Source organism: Aquila chrysaetos, chromosome 3 (genome assembly GCF_900496995.4).
Source record: "Aquila chrysaetos chrysaetos chromosome 3, bAquChr1.4, whole genome shotgun sequence".
Taxonomy (NCBI): domain Eukaryota; kingdom Metazoa; phylum Chordata; class Aves; order Accipitriformes; family Accipitridae; genus Aquila; species Aquila chrysaetos.
The window spans coordinates 18,704,352-18,725,168 of NC_044006.1; the positions used below are offsets into that span (position 1 = coordinate 18,704,352).

The following is a 20,817-nucleotide window of genomic DNA, read 5'->3' on the forward strand; positions in this document are numbered from 1 at the left end:
TTTCAAAGAAAATGGACTAAAGAGTGTCTTCCAGCTATCAGATCAAATATAAATAATAGCAATAGTGCAGAATTCGGCAGAGTGAATATATGTATGTACACAATTACCTAATTATATACGATCATGTGGGTATATTTACATCATGGTGATAATGTTCTTTTTAATTTTTAATCTCAGGTATATAATCCTTCAAGATTTTGACCAGTAATATAAGAAATTGGAAGCAGTGGTGACTTTAGAAAGTTTTAATTTCTTTTTTTCTTATAGATAATGTCCGTTTGTAATGTAGAAATCATACAAGTACAGCACAGTTCACTAGGAAAATGAGCTTAGTGTTCTCAGTCCAAGTTGGACAACACATTATTTGGCACAACTGAGTGTCCTAGCTTTAAGAGAAGTACAAGACTGAATAAGCATAGAGGTTTTATTATTTGAGTGAGCCGAACTGTATGCTTAGAACGACGAGAAACCCTTGTACTGCGTCCCACCTGCTTTCAATTGTACTGCTTTTATAAGCATTGGATTTACAATAAAAAAGTCTCCTAGAGAAATGCTGTTCTTTCATATTGTGTATAGAGGAAAGGCTGCATACTTCTGCCTTTCACGTACTGTATTTGTGTAGACAAAAAAGTTGTGTAAGTTTTACAGAAACATTGATAAAAATATCATTGCGTACATTAAACAGATAACATTTTTCAGAAAACAAATGTGAGATATTTTATGTTCAATAGGCCAATTATTTTGTTATGTTGTATATTGCTCTTGTGTCTTGCCTGTTGAACAAAACCTACTTTTAAGGGGAAATGCCCTTTTCTTTGTCCAATCTTAATGACTGCTTGGTAAAATATTGATTTCTGTTGGGGTGTAAGTCTTAAATTACGCATTCAGTTCCTGTGAATTCTAATGTTAAGAAGGATGAAGTTAATACATTAAGAAAGAAGTTGTTCCAGTCCATGGAAAGAGTTATTTGTGTTGACAGAATATGATAGAATAGACTGCCAGTGATTAGCTTCCCCTTTTGAGGGTCTTCAGAAAAAGGCTCAGTTACCTGTTGGAAGGTACTAGCTCAAAGATAAGATTAAGTGAAAACATGACAGAAATCCTTTGTCTGATATGTCTGATACTCTGCTCAGAGATGTTGAGCACGGGGACCTGAATTTTCAGACTATGATTGTGATAAGAGGATGGGATTATTAAATGATGGCCTTGCAGTTGACTCATGGGTTGAAGAGGAGCTCTTGAATTTCATTTTAACAGAGAAATGAAAGAGACTGTGTTCTGTATGCAGTTTTGTCTTGGACCTAAAGTTACACAGGGCATTTTAGATGGCTTTAGCCTGAGCTGAGGTTAAATAAACTCTGAAGTTAAAGCGCAGTTATCAGATACTCAGTTAAATAAAAAATAAGGCCACCTTTTTCATATAGTCTCGGTCTTCTCAGAGGTGCCAGAGGACGAGCTTCAGTATTAAGGGTGTTGAAAATAGCTAGTAAAGCAGAAGCCAATGCTAATAAACAGTTTGGGAAGTACTGTGAGTGGTTTAAGCATAGTCTGGATTATTGTTATTACTGTGTTAAATCACAGCAATCAAATAACTGAGCATCGCTTTGAATGATTAAGTGGAATGGCCATCAATGAAAAACCTTCAGGCTGTATTGCAGACATAGGGATGGGTGTGGTCATGGTCAGCTCTCCCAAACATTACTTTGGATGCTATTGCAGCTACAGAGCAGGGTGTTACATATTTTCAGAATCTGGCAGATTTTAGTTTGGTTTGGATATTTTTTATGTACCTTGGCAGGCATGCATATCCCTGCAGCCATACAGCAATCTGCATTAATGGCTGAAGTAACACCACCTGGTGAGGCAGATTCAATCAGCAACAGGCTGCTGTTGACTCGTGACTTCAGTTGACTCATAATCCCATTTTGCCGGTCACTTTTTGTTCCCACCCTGAAGCCCAGTGCCAGTTCCTGTCATGAGTTGAATACCCATTGATTAAGAAAGTAGATTATGTGCTTCGTGGACAAATGAGCACATGCCTTTAGGGAAGATATGGTAGAGCCTTGTATTATTTCCATCAGCTAATTAAGTTAATTAAAATTATTTATTCAGATTTACAGAAGTCTCCACCCAAAGTTTTAGACAGATTGCACTAATCATAGAAACATTTAGGTTGCAAAAGACCTTTAAGATCATTGAGTCCAACTGTAGAGCTCAGTATGTCATCAAGTCCAATCCAGAGCTCAGTCTGTCAAAACGACACAGAAAGATCTCACAAAGATAAGTTATTCGTTTCCAACTGTATTCAGACTTTATCATTCTCCTTATATATTTCTGTCTTTCCTGGAAGAGCCTGGAAAAACAGATGAGGCTTGACATATGCCAGATCTGGGTATGGTCATGTGAAGGTGACACATAAAAGAATAAAGGAAGAGAACATTTTGATCCTGGAATTTGGAAAGTAAAGAAGTATTAGAAGCATTTCTAGGAAGTCATTCAAAACAGTCTTGGCTTGAATGGGACGTGGTGTTGCAGCATCTCCAAAGATAGGTATCTCAATATGATCCGGTTCAGTTTTACCAACATAAACTCATTTAACTTGTCATCCCTTGCATGATGTGTAATATATATGAGAATAACTCATTCTTTTTTAGATCTGTAACTTGTTAAAATGACTAGCCATCCTTTTCCAAGCTGCTGCACAGGGACTCAGTCTGGTAACACGTATGGAACCCTTCAGGCAAATACAATTTCTGATAGTACAATTTGAATTCTCTTGTGTGGGTGGAGAAGATCTGGCCATGTTAAGTGTGAGCCAGCAGACTATTCCACCATGCTTAAAGGAACTGTCTGTCTTGAGCTACTTGTTACTCTTTACTGCAACCCATTGAATGAGTTGCTAATACCTGGACCTATTTGAAAAGTGCTTCTGTTTTACTGCCTTCCAAAAGGCATGAGAGAAGAGTAGGTGCTACTTTAAATAGTGTATTTGAAACTTTGTTACACGTTGTTGTTGTTGTTCATATGTTTTACTCTTCTTTTTCATCATTTGTAGTTTAAAAGAATACTGGTAAAACTGCAATTTGATCCTCTGCTTTTCATCTTCACACACCATTGAATGAGTGGTTTTCACACTTTCACAATCATGTATTTCTGCTGGCCCATTTCCTGCAGATGATCATATGTTTGCACCTTTAGCTGAAAATACTGCAAGGGTGATGTTTATTTTCTTGTTCAATGTGATTTCATGGGCTGCAGACCCATGACTTCATGGATGACAGATTGGAAAACACTCTTACCATTCCAAGTAAGGGTTAAAAGCAAAAATGATCTAGACCTTAACTCACAGCTCCTTCCAAAACATCTTACATGTGATGTATGTTGCCTTTCTTCCAACAAAATCCCTGATTACAGCAACAAGACTTCTAAACTGCAAATGCATTGGGAGAGAAGAATAGCATTCAGCTTGTTGCAAGATCCTAGCAGAAGCAGATAATGGTCAGGCACAGTGGGACTATGTCTCTACATTTTGATAGATCTCCATCTACTGTATTTAGATTTCACTTTTGCTGCAACAGAATGTCTCTCAATAACATATCTCTCTTTACATTTTTGCCCAAACTATCACCTTGAGAGGCTCCAATGGAGCTTTTGGAGCTCTATGTGAACTTTGATGTAAAGCTCTCCTGTAGTGAGAGACCAGAAATGCCATGTGTAAAAGCAGAGACTCCTTTGAGAACACTTTGGAGACAGAAAAGTATCTGTTTCCTAAGAAAGTTTTAAACAAAATTGTATTGAGTTAAATATAATATATGATTTAGGTATTTCCTTGGGTGATGTCACCAGATTCTTTTTGGACCTAAAACCTCCCACAAAAAACGCATACCAGCATTACTTGCAAGTCCTGTGCACAGCAAAATGCAAAAAATTAAAAAAAACCCCAGAACTCATTTTCTTTTTTTACTAAATGAGCATTGTTCATTAGCATTTTATATTTCATTCAGAATATGAATGTAGATTTTTTTATTTTATTTTCTGTTTCACCACAATTGTTTTATACCAGAGTTTCAGAGATCATTAGCAAAAGCAAGGGGGGAGAGAGGAAGAGAAAAGGAGAAAATTATACACAAAACCACTTTCACATTTCAAAGATTTTTCCAAAATCAATACTCTAGCAAGTTTAAATTTGAAATAATATTGAAATACATACATAAATGCATCGATATCACCACTTTTGGAGTATAGGTTGAAATAACGTGTTGTAGCATCAGAGAATTCTGGGGCATTATTTAGGAAAGCATTTAAGGCTATACTTAGATTCCTTGTTAAGACAGTGCTTGTGTATGCACCCAATTTGAACACATACATGGTGCATTCTGAACACATACATGGTGCATGCAGTTCCACTGATCTCAATTGATCATATGCTGTATTGGCTTTGTGTGGCAAGGTTTTGGTAGCGGGGGGGGGCGGTTACAGGGGTGGCTTCTGTAAGAAGCTGCTGGAAGCTTCCCCTGTGTTCAAGAGAGCCAATACCAGCTGGCTCTGAGACGGACCCACCGCTGGCCAAGGCCAAGCCAATCAGCGATAGTGGTAACGCCTCTGTGATAACATTTTTAAGAAGAGAAAAAAAAGTTGGGAGAGATGGGAAATGGCAGCTGGAGAGAGGAGAGAGAACATGTAAGAGAAACAACCCTGCAGACACCAAGGTCAGTGAAGAAGGAGGGGGAGGAGGTGCTCCAGGTGCCGGAGCAGAGATTCCCCTGCAGCCCATGGTGAAGACCATGGTGAGGCAGGCTGTCCCCCTGCAGTCCATGGAGGTCCATGGTAGAACAGATATCATAGAATAGAATAGAATCATAGAATCATTTAGGTTGGAAAAAGACCTTCAAGATCATTGAGTCCAACCATTAACCATGCCCACTAAACCATGTCCTGAAGTACCCTGTCCACTCGCTTTTTGAATATCTCCAGGGATGGTGACTCAACCACTTCCCTGGGTAGCCCATTCCAATGTTTAACAACCCTCTCAGTAAAGAAATTTTTCCTAATATCCAACCTAAACCTCCCTTGCCTCAACTTGAGGCCATTTCCTCTCATCCTATCTCCAGCCACCTGACAGAAGAGACCAGCACGCACCTCACTACAACCCCCCTTCAGGTAGTTGTAGAGAGTGATAAGGTCTCCCCTCAGCCTCCTCTTTTCTAGACTGAACAGCCCCAGTTCCCTCAGCCGCTCCTCATAAGACTTGTGCTCCAGGCCCCTCACCAACTTGGTTGCCCTCCTCTGGACATGTTCCAGCACCTCAATGTCTTTCCTGGAGTGGGGGGCCCAAAACTGAACACAGTACTCGAGGTGCAGCCTCACCAGTGCTGAGTACAGGGGAACAAGCACCTCCTTGTTCCTGCTGGCCACACTATTTCTGATACAGGCCAGGATGCCGTTGGCTGCCTTGGCCACCTGGGCACACTGCTGGCTCATATTCAGCCGGCTGTCAACCAGCACACCCAGGTCCTTCTCTGCTGGGCAGCTTTCCAGCCACTCTTCCCCAAGCCTGTAGCGCTGCATGGGGTTGTTGTGACCAAAGTGCAGGACCCGGCACTTGGCCTTGTTGAACTTCATACGATTGGCCTCAGCCGAACAATCCAGCCTGTCCAGATCTCTCTTTGTAGAGCCTTCCTACCCTCAAGCAGATCGACCCTTCCCCCCAACTTGGTGTCGTCTGCAAACTTGCTGAGGGTGCACTCAATCCCCTCATCCAAATCATCGATAAAGATATTAAACAGAACCAGGCCCAACACCGAGCCCTGGGGAACACCACTAGTGACCCGCCGCCAACTGGATTTCACCCCATTCACCACTACCCTCTGGGCTCGGCCATCCAGCCAGTTTTCCACCCAGCAAAGAGTACACTTGTCCAAGCCATGAGACGCCAGTTTCTCAAGGAGCATGCCATGAGAGACAGTGTCAAAGGCCTTGCTGAAGTCGAGGTAGATAACATCCACAGCCTTTCCCTCATCCACTAGGCGGGTCACATGGTCATAGAAGGAGATCAGGTTAGTCAAGCAGGACCTGCCTTTCGTAAACCCATGCTGACTGGGCCAGATTCCCTGCTTGTCCTGGACTTGCCATGTGAGTGCTCTCAAGACAAACCGTTCCATAATCTTCCCTGGTACCGAGGTCAAGCTGACAGGCCTGTAGTTCCCCAGATCCTCCTTCCGACCCTTCTTATAAATGGGAGTCACATTGGCAAGCCTCCAGTCCTCTGGGACCTCCCCTGTTGACCAGGATCGCTGATAGATGATAGAGAGTGGCTTGGCAAGGACCTCTGCCAGTTCCCTCAGTACTCTTGGATGGATCCCATCAGGTCCCATAGATTTCTGAGTGTCCAGATGGCGAAGTAGGTCCCTAACTAATTCCTCCTGGATTAAGGGGGGTATGTTGTGTTCTTCATCCTTACCTTCCAGCTCAAGGGGTGGAGTACCCTGAGGATGACTGGACTCACTATTAAAGACTGAGGCAAAGAAGGCATTAAGTACCTTGGCCTTTTCCTCATCACTGGTTGCTATGTTCCCTTCTGTATCCATTAAAGGAAAGATATTCTCCTTGGGATTCTTTTTACTGTTAACATATTTGTAAAAACATTTTTTGTTGTCCCTTACAATAGTGGCCAGTTTTAGTTCTAGCTGAGCTTTTGCCTTTCTAATTTTCTCTCTGTATGATCTAACAAGATCCCTGTACTCCTCCCAAGTTGCCCGCCCTTTCCTCCAGGATGATAAACTCTCCTTTTTTTCTTGAGTCCTAGCAAAAGCTCCCCATTCAGCCAGGCCGGTCGTTTTCCTCGGTGGTTTGACTTGCGGCACATGGGAATAGCCTGGTCCTGAGCCATTAAGATTTCCTTCTTAAAGAATGTCCATCCCTCCTGGACCCCTTTGCCCTTCAGGACTGTCTCCCAAGGGACTCTCTCAACCAGTGCCTTGAAGAGGCCAAAGTTAGCCCTCCGGAAGTCCATAGTGGTGGTTTTACTGACCACCTTCTTTGCCTCACCAAAAATTGAAAATTCTATCATTTCATGGTCGCTAAGCCCAAGACGACCTCCGACCATCACACCTCCCACCAGTCCTTCCCTGTTCGTAAACAGTAGGTCTAGCAAGGCTCCTCCCCTGGTTGGCTCATCCACCAGCTGTGTCAAGAAGTTATCTCTCCCACACTCCAGGAACCTCCTAGATTGTTTACGCACTGCTGTGTTGTATTTCCAGCAGATGTCTGGAAAGTTAAAGTCCCCCACAAGGACAAGGGCACACGATTCTGAGACTACTGCCAGCCGCTTGTAGAACAATTCATACGTCTCTTCAACCTGGTCGGGCAGTCTATAACAGACTCCCAGCACAATATCTGTCTTATTGGCTTCCCCTCTCATCCTCACCCATAAGCACTCCACCTTGTCATCAGTATCGTGTAGCTCTATACAGTCAAAACATTCCCTAATATAGAGCGCCACCCCGCCACCTCTTCTACCTTGCCTGTCCCTTCTGAAGAGCTTGTAGCCATCCATTGCAGCACTCCAGTCATGGGAGTTGTCCCACCATGTTTCCGTGATGGCGACTAAGTCACATCTATCCTGCTGCACGATGGCTTCCAGCTCCTCCTGTTTATCCACCTCCTGTTATATCCACCTGCAGCCCGTGGAGGACCCCACGCCGGAGCAGGTGGGTTCCCGAAGGAGGCTGTGACCCCATGGGAACTCCGCGCTGGAGCAGGCTTCTGGCAGGACCTGCAGATCTGTGGAGAGAGGAGCCCACAGAGCAGGTTTTCTGGCAGGACTTGTGACCCCATGGGGGACCCACGCTGGAGCAGGGTGCTCCTGAAGGACTGCACGCCAAGGAAGGGACCCATGCTGGAGCAGTTTGTGAAGAACTGCAGCCCGAGGGAAGGACCCATGTTGGAGAAGTTCATGGAGGACTGTCTCCCGTGGGTGGGACCCCATGCTGGAGCAGGGGAAGAGTGTGATGAGTCCTCCCCCTGAGGAGGATGAAGCGGCAGAAAATAACGTGTGATGAACTGACCGTAAACCCCATTCCCCATCCCCCTGTGCCCCTGGGGGGGGTTTGTAGAGAATCCGGGAGTGAAGTTGTGCCCGGGAAGAAGGGAGGGGTGGAGGGAAGGTGTTCTGAGATTTGGTTTTATTTCTCATTACCCTACTCGGGTTGATTTGTAATAAATTGAGTTAATTTTCACCAAGCTGAGTCTGTTTTGCCCGTGACGGTAATTGGTGAGTGATCTCTCCTGTCCTTATCTCGACCCACAAGCTCTTTGTTATATTTTCTCTCCCCTGTCCAGCTGAGGAGGGGGACTGATAGAACGGCTTTGGTGGGCACCTGGCATCCAGCCAGGGTCAACCCACCACATATGCTTAAGTGATTGGAGACAGTTTCCTGAACTGGAATTGGAGCTGATTAAGTATCATGCATGAGTAGTTGGCTACTCTCTGAACTAGTAAGCCTGAGTCTTAAAGCTCTGTCCTATATGCTAAGCAGGAGCAGATTTATGTTGTTGAGGAGAACTTTCACTGGCTTCAAGGTGGCTTGTGAAAACCTGGATGTCCACCTTCTTGGCGAGGCATATGTTATTGCTTACATAAATAAGGGCAGGTGATGGTGGCCTAGATGATGTCTTCAGGCACAGGTTTGTGGACCTTGCGTGCATCAAGTAGCAAAGAACAGCATTAAATTGAATTGAAGTATAAAGAAGCCTGTGAGGTTCCTCTGTCAGGTAGGTTACTTTCAAGCATGACTGAACTGTCTTTAGGCTATTTCAGGTGGACAAGAGGCAGACTGTGGAGGTAAAACAGCTCCAAAGGTAGCTCTTTCTCCGCTATATAGATACAACTGCTGAGTCTGGGAAACCTGACTTTCATACTTGAAGAGAGATCATTTGTTTGCCTTAATTAATAATACTTAATTGATAATATTATACTACTCATCAGAATAAAAAATCAGTTAGCAGCCTAAAAAAACATATAGTATGAAAATTAGGCTCTACTTCTGCAAGCATTTACATGTTTGAGAATTCCTGTAGGACTCCTTAAATTCAGTGGAATTACTTATGCATAAATCACGGTAAGTGTTTACAGTACCTGACCTTAAATCAAGGATCTTTTTTTTAACTATTTGTGGCATACCCTTTAACTATGTTGGGATTTAGCATTTTGTTTCTAAATGTACCAAGCCACTGATGTTGTTTAAACTTCTTCCAAAGTTGGAAAGAACTGCAAAGTGATTGATAAACTGAAGCACTGCACAACAAAAGATCTCCTCCTCACTGTATTTCAGTGTATTTTCTGGAAATTGTTTACCTTATTGGATCTTTGGGGTTTTTTTTCTGATTTAGCATGTTTGTCTTAGCTCTCTTAGCTTTGTTTGGGCACTTACCTTATTAGTCAATGAGGAAATAATCTTAACATTACATAACCACCAGAATGAAATCGTTTGTTCTTCCTAGCATCGTTGGTGTCCAGTTCAATGAGAAGCCAGTGATCTAGGACAGTTGCACTGTAATTAAACTCAACCCATTTACATGATGCAAAATTATTTTGAGCAGTGTCCTTGCAGAAGACAGTAATTTCAACATAACCTGCGTTTTTTGTGGGAATCCCATAGCAGTGACGTTTCTTGAAAATTTGTAATACTGAATTGGCTGTCTATAAAAGTTGAGCGTGTTTTCCCTAAAGTCACAGAAAATTATGAAAGCTGTATTGCTCTCATGCAGTCTGACTATACTTAGTTTTTATTGCTTCCTGAGCCCATGAGAAAATCCGTAATACATTTAAAATGGTTACTTTAATCATTCCAAGCCTTAGATGCGGGTGTGTTGGCTTCTACTGCTCTTCCTGGAGGTGCTAAAAGGCTCAGTCCTGCAAAGTACTGCCCTCCTTCTGGTTCTGCTGATTTTGGTGTGAGATTGGAGGGCCCAGAAATTTCTAGTGGTTGTTCAGAAATGCCCAGGCCTTAAGGAATCCTTAATTGGATCATCAGATCTGAGTAGCTTTACAATTTTTGTTGTGAGTACTGAAATTGCCATTATAGCTACTATGGCCAAGATACGCCTGAAAATATTATCCAGGGGGTGTAGCAGGGGGTGATTCTACTTCCATCTGTATGAAACAAGACTGATGCCAGTGGAAAAGCAGTGGAAATAAGGAAAATTACATTACAGGTCTTTGGTATAGTGAGATATTAAGACAGTGTAGAATATATATCAGACAAAAAATATGAACTGCTATTATATTACCTTTCTACCTCCAAAAATCATCCTTTGCATTTGCAAAGATAAGATTTTAGCCTGGGGGGGAGACCCAAAAAAACCAAAACAACAACAAAAAAAAGCAGATACAGATTTTTGGTGAGCAATAGAAAGGAGTTAAGTGTCTATTTAGAAGAAATTTCATCTGTTACTTTAATACAGACTCTTTTTATTTTGTTCTTTTGCTTTTAAGCCAACACTGAGACTTATCAAAAGATTGCATTTGGAAAAAAACTCTCACAGCATTTTTCTCATATAGTGTAGCTTAAAAGGAATGTGTGACATTCAAGATTGGAAAGTATTACACAAGTATTCTTTTTCCTTTGTTTTTTTTAAACACATTTCTCCTCAAACCTGCCTCTCTACCAATGTCTTTTTCCCACAAGACTCCAAAGGAAAAATGACATCAAATGGTAAAATCCTGTTGTATGTTATTTCCAGAAGAAACCATGGAAATCTCGAGTATGATTGTATCATTTGCACTGTAATGTTCCCTTGTTAAAAGGAGCAACATACGGAAGAGTATTCAGTTGCTGAATACTTGATGGTAAGCAAAAGCTGATGTTTCTGTGAATATTAGAAAACACCTAGGAATTTGTAGCACCTCAGATCGGTTGTATGATAGTAGGAGTTAGAAATGGAAAACTCATGTTATATCAGCTTGACCATCTCCCTGACACCACCAGATTGTTGTCTTCATTGTGGTACTAATTTGCAAATGTCATAAGCCATGTGGCTTCCACCACTTGCCTTGGGAGAATACACGTCATTAAAGCAGCCTTGAATATTCCTTTCCTTGACTTCATCTTCTTGATCCTCTTTCATATCTCTTTGTAGCACTAAACAATTCCTAATCTTGCTTTGCCTTTAGCTATTTATTTTGCTCCCTCTCCTCTTTTCTGTTTTCCACAAAATCACACAATTATTTATGCTGTTCCTTTCGGAATTTCTTCTATTTTGTTCTATCTTTCTGGTACTGAGGAGCCATGGGCTTATGCGTACTGTAGGCTATAAAGAAAATGTTGGAAATCTCTACTGGAGAAACGGATGTTTTTGTATGAAGATACTAAGTTGTTTTGTGGCCATACAAGTTAAACTTGCACAAGAAGCACAGCACAGGCCCTAAATGCAAGTCTGATACAGACTAACTTATAAAAAGGTGGGGTTTTTTCCCCTATAGACCTAATATAGTTTTTATTCTATGTTTTACTGAAGCTGGTGTTGGATAAAGCTGCATGTACTTTGCATATAGATGTTGTAGCTAAATTTGTTGAAAACTTCATTCTGACAATTGTATCATGCATATTAAAAGAATAACTGCACTATTTTGACTTAAGATGCAGGTACACGCTAACAAGAGTAGAGGTCTGTGAATAACTGGGGGTTTTTTAAGTTTCTGACTTGAAGCAAAAAAATTAGAAAATTTGTTATTTTGGGACAACCTCCAATGATTGATTCAGGTTTCTCGTTTTCTCCTCAAATGAAGTATTTAGCTTAGACTTTGTATCTGCTAACTTAAGTTTTTTTTTTTAAAAAAACCACATTATGTTCAAGGAAGTTTATTTGCAATACTTCAGGGTGAAACGAAAATTCAAAAGATTTTGAAAATATAAAAAATGCTGTAATTACTTTTTTTAAACAAATTGATCTGACAAATTCAGCAGAAATTTGACTGATGGTTTGTTTGACCTGCATTTGCAGTTTTCTAAGGAAAATCATCTCAGCTGAAAAGTTTGCTCAGTATTAGCTAAAGTTTGCATAGGTAGATGAGGAATGTTTGAAGTTATACTAACAGGGAGGTTGTAGGTCTTCAGATGTCGATTATGAGCTGCAACCAACCTATAAGGAGTAGAAATTGACTGTAATATATATATGTATATCATATCCGTGAAGGATCTTAGATCTTTCTACAGGCAGACACTGGGGGGCTGTCTCCAGGAGTAGGATTCACTGCCATTCATATGAAAATGGTGGAAAATCTTGCCCTAAAGCTAACCTACCCCTGGAGTTTTGCCTATCTGTCATGGTGATCACTTCTCTGGGAAGATAAAGGATTTGTTAATAGTCAGCTGGCTGGTTGGTCTGTCTGTCTGGGAAGACAACAAAACAGCACAGCCAATCAAGCAGGCAAAAGACTGATTACTATGGCATTACTTCTCCCCAGGAAAAAGCAAAGACTTATGTCTATGCAAAAGAGACCCTGTTTTTAATATATTATTATCTGTCTAATCTCAGTGTACGTGGCCCTGATTTTTTTTTTTTTTTTTTTTTCTGACAGCAAATTATTCAAGAGCCAGCAGTTCTGAAAAGCTTAATAGGATTTTGGGTCTCAGTGAATGGGAAGATATAAGCATGATGAAGAATAAATTGAAGCATTGACATTTGTGTGGCCGTGATTAGTCAAGTTTTAGATTTGTGTTGTATGTATTTGCCATAGAAGCCACTGAATTAATTTAATGCCCTAACAAAGGCTGATAGATAATTAGAAAGAAGGGAGGTTTGGCCACTGAAAAGCAAACTCATTTTTAGGGATTTAATTCCTGACAGGAAATATCTGTTCCAGCTGAAATGTGTCATTTGTGATGACTTCTTGTGATCGTCTCTAAATGAAAACAACCATGTCTCAAAAAATTTGCAAACTTTCCTAGAAAAATATCCAGGATTTGATAGGTGATTGTGATAAGTCAGGTATTTGGAGAAAATAAGCATTTTTCATCCAAAATTTTGGCTTCATTGAATTTACATTTTCCGCAGTAATGATCAATGACTTCATTTCAGATAGGTAACTGCTTTTTAAGCAGCTTGTCTTCCTGCAAGCATATTCAGTTTGCTCTGTAGTAATTTTTGGATTTTTTTTTGTTTGGTTGGTTTGGTTTTTTTGGTTTTTTGTTCCAGAACAGAGCTTAGAGTGCTGCTTACAGAGTTCTACATTGCTTCAAACTAACCAGCATCCCAATCTTCTTGTTCTTCTCTCCTTGATATCTATAAATGTAAGCTAGATTTGGTGTTTCGGCAGCTCCTTGTTTCTTACAGAACGTGTTTATTCCAGCAGTGTGTATATATGTGTGTATATATATGTGTGTGTGTGTGTGGTGGAGGTCATTAGAAGAAGCAGCTGTGTGCCTTGGGAATTATTGGTCATGTCACTGGATGTTTTTCCTGATGTTCAAATTTAGTAACTTCATATTAGAAACATTTCATATGTCTTGCGCATTTTCCAAATACAAAGCAGAAGAAAGACCTAAAGAAAGCATAGAAACTTTGCAACATTATAAATGTAGGAGTCTGAACTCTACCATTTACAGCTTGAGTACTTGATAATCCCAGGAACTGTGGACTGGTGCACACCTCCTTACCTTACCCAAAACAGATGGGCAGTAATTCAATCTAGTTGTTCATTCCTTGGACCCATTGGTGGCAGCTCTAATGCTTTTAGGTGTTGGGGTTCTCAGCAGAAAATTTTGTAGTAGGGATGTGTATGGGTACGTATGTTTGTGTGTGTGCACCATATAATGTAATTAAGGTTGAAGACAACAGCATTATACAAAACAAGCACAGCATAAGTTACCAATTGTCAGGATAAAATTAATGATAGGGATATTTAGTTGCTGTACTTCGGAAAACAAAGAAACAAAATGAAGAAATTGCCTTGGAAGGGACCCTGTAACTTTTCCTAACGTGTCCCTTTTCACAGTCGGCCTGAGTTGCCACAAGCCCACATCTGCAGTCTCCATTGAGGGCTGCTGCCTGGGGGCATGAAGGCACAAGAACTTTGTAAGGTGTTTGAAAGTTAATTAAAAAACAATAAAATACCTGGACACTTGATAAATGCTACCGTTGTCATTACCTCCTTGTTATCTCCACTGTGTTACACTGCTATTACATGTCACTATTAAGTCTGAATGACAAAAGAAGATTTTTAGCAAGGTTTTTTAAGTTTTGTGGGAATAGACCCTGCTGTCCTCAAGGTAAGAGCTGCCCCTTCTACCCCTGCTGTTTTGTGGCTATTTAGAAACTTAACTGTTGATAGCTTCATACAGGTTGGAGTTTGTCGCGTTGGTTGCACTTAGTAGGGGGTGTATTTAAGAGTGCGTGATGGAAACTGTTGTTTCACATTATCCATCCTGTGATGTGTATTGTCCCTTAGGACAAAGAAAAGTTCACTGAATGAAGTCCTTTCTATCAGTCACACTACTTCCTAAATAAAAAACAAATTTATTTTTTACACAACTCTAATGAATGAGTCAGTCCATGTTTCCCACTCATTCAGCTGTCATCACTCCCCTTTCAGATACAAAACTCTGATCATTTTTAAATTATGTATGCAGTGATCAGTGACTCACTGATGACTTGGGAGGCAATGGTAAGGCTCACTCTCAGTTTATTATTCCATAAAAAGTGATATAGAATATTGATCAAGTCCAGTTTCTCCCGTTAGTGTAGAAGAGTTTGTAGCTTGTCCATCATGATAAATCTTCTGCACCGCATTAGAGTTGATGATTTTGCACTAACCCCTTTTGCACTCCAAGCTCTACTGTGCCAGTTTGCCTGGGATAAGCGAGATATTGTCACTTTCTTAAACTTTCTGAAAAACTCTTTGGGTTGTGTCCATGGAATAAAGATTTTAGGCTAAGAAAAAGGATGTATTTCCTCAAGCAGTTTATAATGATAATACAAATTATTAGCAGTGAATAGATGGAGTTCTTAAAAAGAAAATTATCATGATTTTCAGAAATGTGACTTGAAGGTGCTGGGAAAAATTTGTCATCTTTTGTTAACAAAAAAGTAAAAAGAGTTATTAACTTTGGTCACTTGGAACATTTCGTTTAGGATCCAAAATTTTATGAAAAACAGTTACTTTAAAGCTGTAGTTTGTTCTAAGGCTGGTTTATGTCAGGTCTAGAAATAGCAATATTAACCATCAGGCCATGAGATGGGGTGGTTTTTTCCTCTTTTCTTTTAGGTGGGAATAGCTGAAGAAAGTGGTGCCTCCCTTCTCTAACTTAATCTGAACTCAAAATAACTTTTGTTGTCTTGTTATAACAGCCCTTTTTCTGAGTCACTGTATGAAAAAGAGACTGGGGACTGTGGAATACTGTAGATCAAACACTTCATAGCCAACTTTGACTTAGTTTTATGCATGCTTCAGAGTAGACTAATGTACAATAGTATCCAGGAAACTCAGCCAGTAATTCATGAGAGTCCAAAATGTTCTCCTTAGGATGAATCATAACAGCATAAATGATAGGATTGGAGAAGATCCTTTAGGTCATCCAGTTCAAAGCCTGTGTATCTTCCTTTTCACTAATCCCCACTAGGATTTCATCTACCCTGTCTTTGCAAACCTCTCACACTCTTGACTGAGCCACCTCCCTGGGTAGTTTCTTCCATTGCCTAATTGTTTAACCTGGACATCTTTAAACCTTACACCATCATGCTTAGTGTGAACAATTTATGACTACAGAAAACGATCCTTTCTCCTCCCTTCTGCCATCATGCTCAAATATCATCCCTCCCTTTAAATATTTTGGTTTTTTGATTTGTTTGGGTTGGTTTTTTTTTCCTCTAACTGCATGAATAATAATTCCAGGAAAGTTGGGGGGTTTTAGCTGTCTTTGGTGCTTCCGTCACTGTAACTGATTTTCTTTGAACTCTCAGTTTTCAAGACTCAAAAATACATTTTGATCTGCAAATGAACTTTCTGTGACTCAATGATGTGTACGCATTAAGTCATGCTTTTCAAGACGCAAATTAATACGACTGAGGTACTCTGTTTATAGAAGCTGCTTTCGTGAGGGTGCTAATGTGCTCTGATTGACAAATACACAAAACAATTTGAGGGATTTAAGTGACTGAAGGTGGATTCTGGTTTTCACCTCAGATATATGCAATCTCATGTTACTAATCAGGATATTAAGTTAATCATATATTTTAACTCTGTTTTGAAAACTTACCTCCAAAAACTCCTGGGGTTGCCTGCTGCAGAGGAGTTAAAATTTATCATGATTATTTCCAAAAGCAGCTTCCCAGTTCCTAATGGTGTTGATAAATAGAGACATAAACCTTTTAATATACATTTGTCTAAGTGTGTGCTCAGGCCAGTATTATTCTGGTAGGATTTTTGGATGATCTATAACATGAAACATTGAGAACTTCATAATAGGGGATATGAAGATGGAAGGAAGCTTTTTGTCCTGATGCAATGAGGTAAAGGAGCCTTAATCTACAGAATTTTTAATTTTATACCCTGTATTTCTTAGGATCTGCCTAAGCTTGTCAGAATATACTGATGATAAACCTCTCTGATGTTAATCATCTCACCTACTATGATACAGCATGTGCCAGTTAGATCAATGTGAAATTATTGTTGTTCTCCTAGATGACTAATAAATACTTCGTGCTGAAAAAATACAGGGTAGAGGTGGGAAGGCTGATTATTGCAAGCCATGTTTTCATACTGCCTCCCATTTTGTAGTTACACAATAAGAATAGCTGCAGTCTGTATGTCACCTGTCAGCTCACCTCTCCCAGAGTTTACTCATGTGGTAGTTCTTTGATCCATGCAGAAGTATTCCAGGTTCCCTATAGCTGTGTATAGTGCTGTTGGGCAAAGCTGTGTGAAATTGAGGTAAATCCTGCTATATTACTTCAGTTCTGCCAGCCCATAATTACAGTTAACGCATTAGGTTTAGTGGATCCACTGTGTTTCATGAGCTTGAAAGTAACCATTCACATTGCCCATTTTGGCATGGCAATGTGTAGAAGTAGACACAGAGGTTATTTGTAAAAAGTCAATGTCATGTATGTAACAGGTTTTGAAAGCAGTATCTTGGGCACTATTTTATGGCTCAAATTTTTTTACGTTGTAATTTTATAATTACATTTTAATTTTTAACATGTTATGTTTTCAGCCTAATAAAGGAAAAGATGCATTAGGATATTACAGCCTTTTCATTAAGGTTTCCCCCCCGCCCCGATATTTTTGTAAACCTCCCTTCCTTAATTTCTGTACTGTTAAGCTTCTTAGATATCCTCTAGCCAGTCCTGAAATGTATTGAAGTTGAGGGCACTGTGCAGTGTCAGTGTACCATGTCTTAAGTGTGCAACTTTAGTGGGCAATGCTAATGCACAGGTTAGTGCCTCTTGGTCTCTAGAAAATCTGTGGCTATTCTCTTCAAGTACAAAGAGCTGACCATAATCATACCACCTTTTTGCTGTTTCTCATCCGAGAAACATGTGCGTGTCCAGCTTTTGTAAGAGTGTGCAGAAACCAGTTTCACAATTCTTGCAAACTCTTCTCCTTCATTATGGTGGGAAAGTAGGATATTCTCCAGTATGTTTTTATGTAGTACAGAGCTGTAAACAGCTCCAGGTATGATCTCAACAAAGCTATATAGTCAGGAACAGTATTAACGGTGAGCTCTGCAGTGGCTTCTACACTGCATTGAGCTACATGGGGTATTTCATTGCAAATGCATGTCTTTAACAGCTTTTCCCACCATGCTACTTCTGCAGGGCTTTCCTCAGCAAGTATCTGTGTCTAAAATTATTTCCAAGATATATTTCAAGCAGTATCTCCTTTTATCTTCTCTCAGCCTTGTTAATCTCTTAGTCCTAGAGCAATATTTCTTTCTCCTCTCCAGTATTTGTATCTCATCTTGGTTTCTTATAATCTGCACATTTCATTATCATGCTGCCTACCTCCTTCCCCGAGATCATTAACGAAACAAGATGGGACCTGCTGCTGGTCCCTTTGGCATCCCAGCATGTGCTATGTGATAAGAGTTTTGAACAAAAGAACTGCCATTCGAGGGCTGACCTTTGTAAACCCAAGTCAGCTCTCAACATGGTATTTTTAATTGTCCTTAAAAAAAAAAAAAAAAAAAATGTAGAAGCTTCAGTAAGGGGAACTTCTTAGCCCCTTGGGCTTCCAGCTGTTGCTGAAATTTACTGCTTTAGTCTTTTGTATCTTGGTGATTTTATCCTTGATCTCCTGCTCTGTTAGCTTCACTGATGCTTTCCTTCAGTCTCAAGGCTTGAGATAAAATTTGTTCAGTTTAGCACCATCAGCTATGAAAACCATTGTAAATACTGAAATCCCCAAACACCAAAAAACACTGGTAGAGTAAAATAAAAATTGAAAAAGAAATCTAGATGTTTTATTCATGTGGAATTGCATGGACCTAAATGAAAGCATATTCTTTTAATATTACGTAGATTGTTGGTGCTAAATTCTGTGTGAATGTGATTGTGAAGGCAGTCGGGCTGACAAGCAACTAGTGTCTTGGGTTTAGAAGACCTGGATGCTCAAATTTTATTCTGCTGACCTGCTGGATCATTTCACTTCACAGGGTGTGTGGGGAATCAGCCTTCTTCAGAGATGGCTCATAAGGAAAAAAAGAAATAAACCCCACAACCCATAAAAGCTGTGTGTTATTTTTATTATTATTCATATATCATTTGGAGATGGTGCCAATTTATTTTGGATTGCTTTAAATTCATTAGAAAAGGATTTAAGTTAAATCATTTTCAACCTAAACTAATAGTGGACATGTAAGAAACTGCTGGGTTAAATAGTCACTTTAATTTGAAGTGATACAGGTATGTGCATATACAAATCTGTGTGATTATCCGCTGTTCTTTTTCCTCCCTAGACATTCCAAGCAACTTTTTATGAGTTTCTACCCACTTTTCCAATTCTGTCAGGTTTATTTGCAAAGGTTAATATCCAATCCAAGATGGATTCATCTCTTGAACTGGTATTTGAAAATAGGAAACTTGTCCTCTTGGTTTAAGGCAGAAGTTCTCTTCAATACAGGCATGTTGCTATTTTCCCCTTGCCCAAAGTGTTAGGTGTTAGTCTTATATAAAAAAAACAACCAACAACCCCCCCCTTGTTAATGAGTTTATGGAGCCTAATTTTCTATTGTTTTGCAATTTGTATTGCCAGTTCTAGAAAAAGGGGCAGGCAAAATGCAAGTAGATGGAGTAACTGTGTCTCAGATCATATGCCCAGTTGTTCTCAGTCATTTTTTTCTGATGTAAAAGTATTCTATTATTTTATAACTTAGACTGTATCACCCATCATATGCATAAAACAGCTGATGTGAAAATGCCTGAATTTTTTGTATTTTCTAAACTTGTGAGTGCTTGAATTTGCAAGTTATGCATTTTTATCCTGACTGTTTTGCATGTAATAAATTGTTTCCTCCGGGTATAACCAAGGCTTTTACAAACTGATGGAATCAACAATATAGTGCATGTAGTTGCCAAGTACACTGAATTTTTAAGCATCTTCTTTTCTGCTTTATAGGTTTGTCTGAGGATGCAGCAGAGGAAGCAGAAAAGTCATGAAATCTGAAGATGACCCTCAGGAGGAATTTCTATCTGATGTCAAATGCATTTATAATGCAGCAGTACCAATCCACTTGTACCAATCACTGTACTGATTGCAGCTTCCAGAAGGAGAGGACTGTGCCAATTTATACAAAAAAGTTCCATTCTAATAATTTTGGTTGGGTCTCCTGCCAACTACTAGCATCCTTTCTGTGAGCAAAGTTTAAGCACTTACCTAACTGCAGTAGGGGTGTTGTGTTACGTTTTGCGATATATCAGCCCTTTCTAAGGATTCAGTTGATTGATCAAAGACTGTTTACACATAGTTAAAAGCAACCTTTGTTTCAGGATATGTTTTATCTTTTTTTTTTAAAGATATTCTGAACAGTACCTCCCTTTGAGATTATATTAACATTTGTTATATCACAGTTTTGACAAAAAATAACTATCTCGTTTCCTCCTGTACTAACATTCACGATTCCGGACAGCTGAATTCACCAGCAGAAGAAAAACTGGTAATCTATCAATTTTTTTTTCCCCTCTCTCATTGCTTATACGGACTCCTGCTCTCTAGAGATACAGAGTAAAATATGGTTACTGGACATAAAGGGCAAACCCTTTTGCCATTAACTATGTCACTATGAATGTGAATAAAGTTTACACTGTAAGTACCTTGAGCACAGCAACACATGGATCTTTTTATGGTTACCTGTGATTTCTGTTTTTCTTGTCAATCAATCTGTTCTAGTTATGGGTAAGATTTTTCAAAACTAACTAGCAATTTTTGAGTGCCTTAATTTTTATTAATCCAGTTGGAGGGTGCTTTGAGGGTTGAGTTTTTAGAAAGTGCTGAGTATTCGCCTTCTGAAAGTCAGGTCCCTGCAAGGTACCTGAAATGCAACACCCAACGACTGAGGTAACCTTTGAGAAGACCCTGGCCTAGGGTTTGGAAGCATTCAGGCTCATGTCTGGATTCCTGAGAGTGAGTTGAGATGTCAATAAAAGATTCTCGGAACTGAAAATAAAAAGGTACTCAGAACTGAAAATAACTGAGACTTGGATCAAGTGTAAAAACAGGCATTTGAATGAGGCCTCTCCTGGCTGCTGCTGCTTCATACTAAAATACAAGTTGCAGTCTTTTGGATGGCAGATACAAAAACCACTGCTAGTCTCAGCTTA

At 39.8% G+C, this 20,817-nt stretch overlaps 1 protein-coding gene across 2 annotated transcripts in view; it reads left to right on the plus strand.

The window, feature by feature from the left end:
• The window catches only part of BBS9 (Bardet-Biedl syndrome 9), a 329,252-nt gene extending 308,937 nt beyond the window's left edge, over positions 1–20,315 (plus strand). For both annotated transcript variants that reach the window (XM_030007534.2, XM_030007536.2), the window contains one exon: positions 19,616–20,315. In XM_030007534.2, the coding sequence (XP_029863394.1) occupies positions 19,616–19,656 (41 nt within the window). In that variant the 3' untranslated portion in view covers positions 19,657–20,315. The remainder of the gene's footprint in view (positions 1–19,615) is intronic.
• Positions 20,316–20,817: the final 502 nt, after the last annotated feature.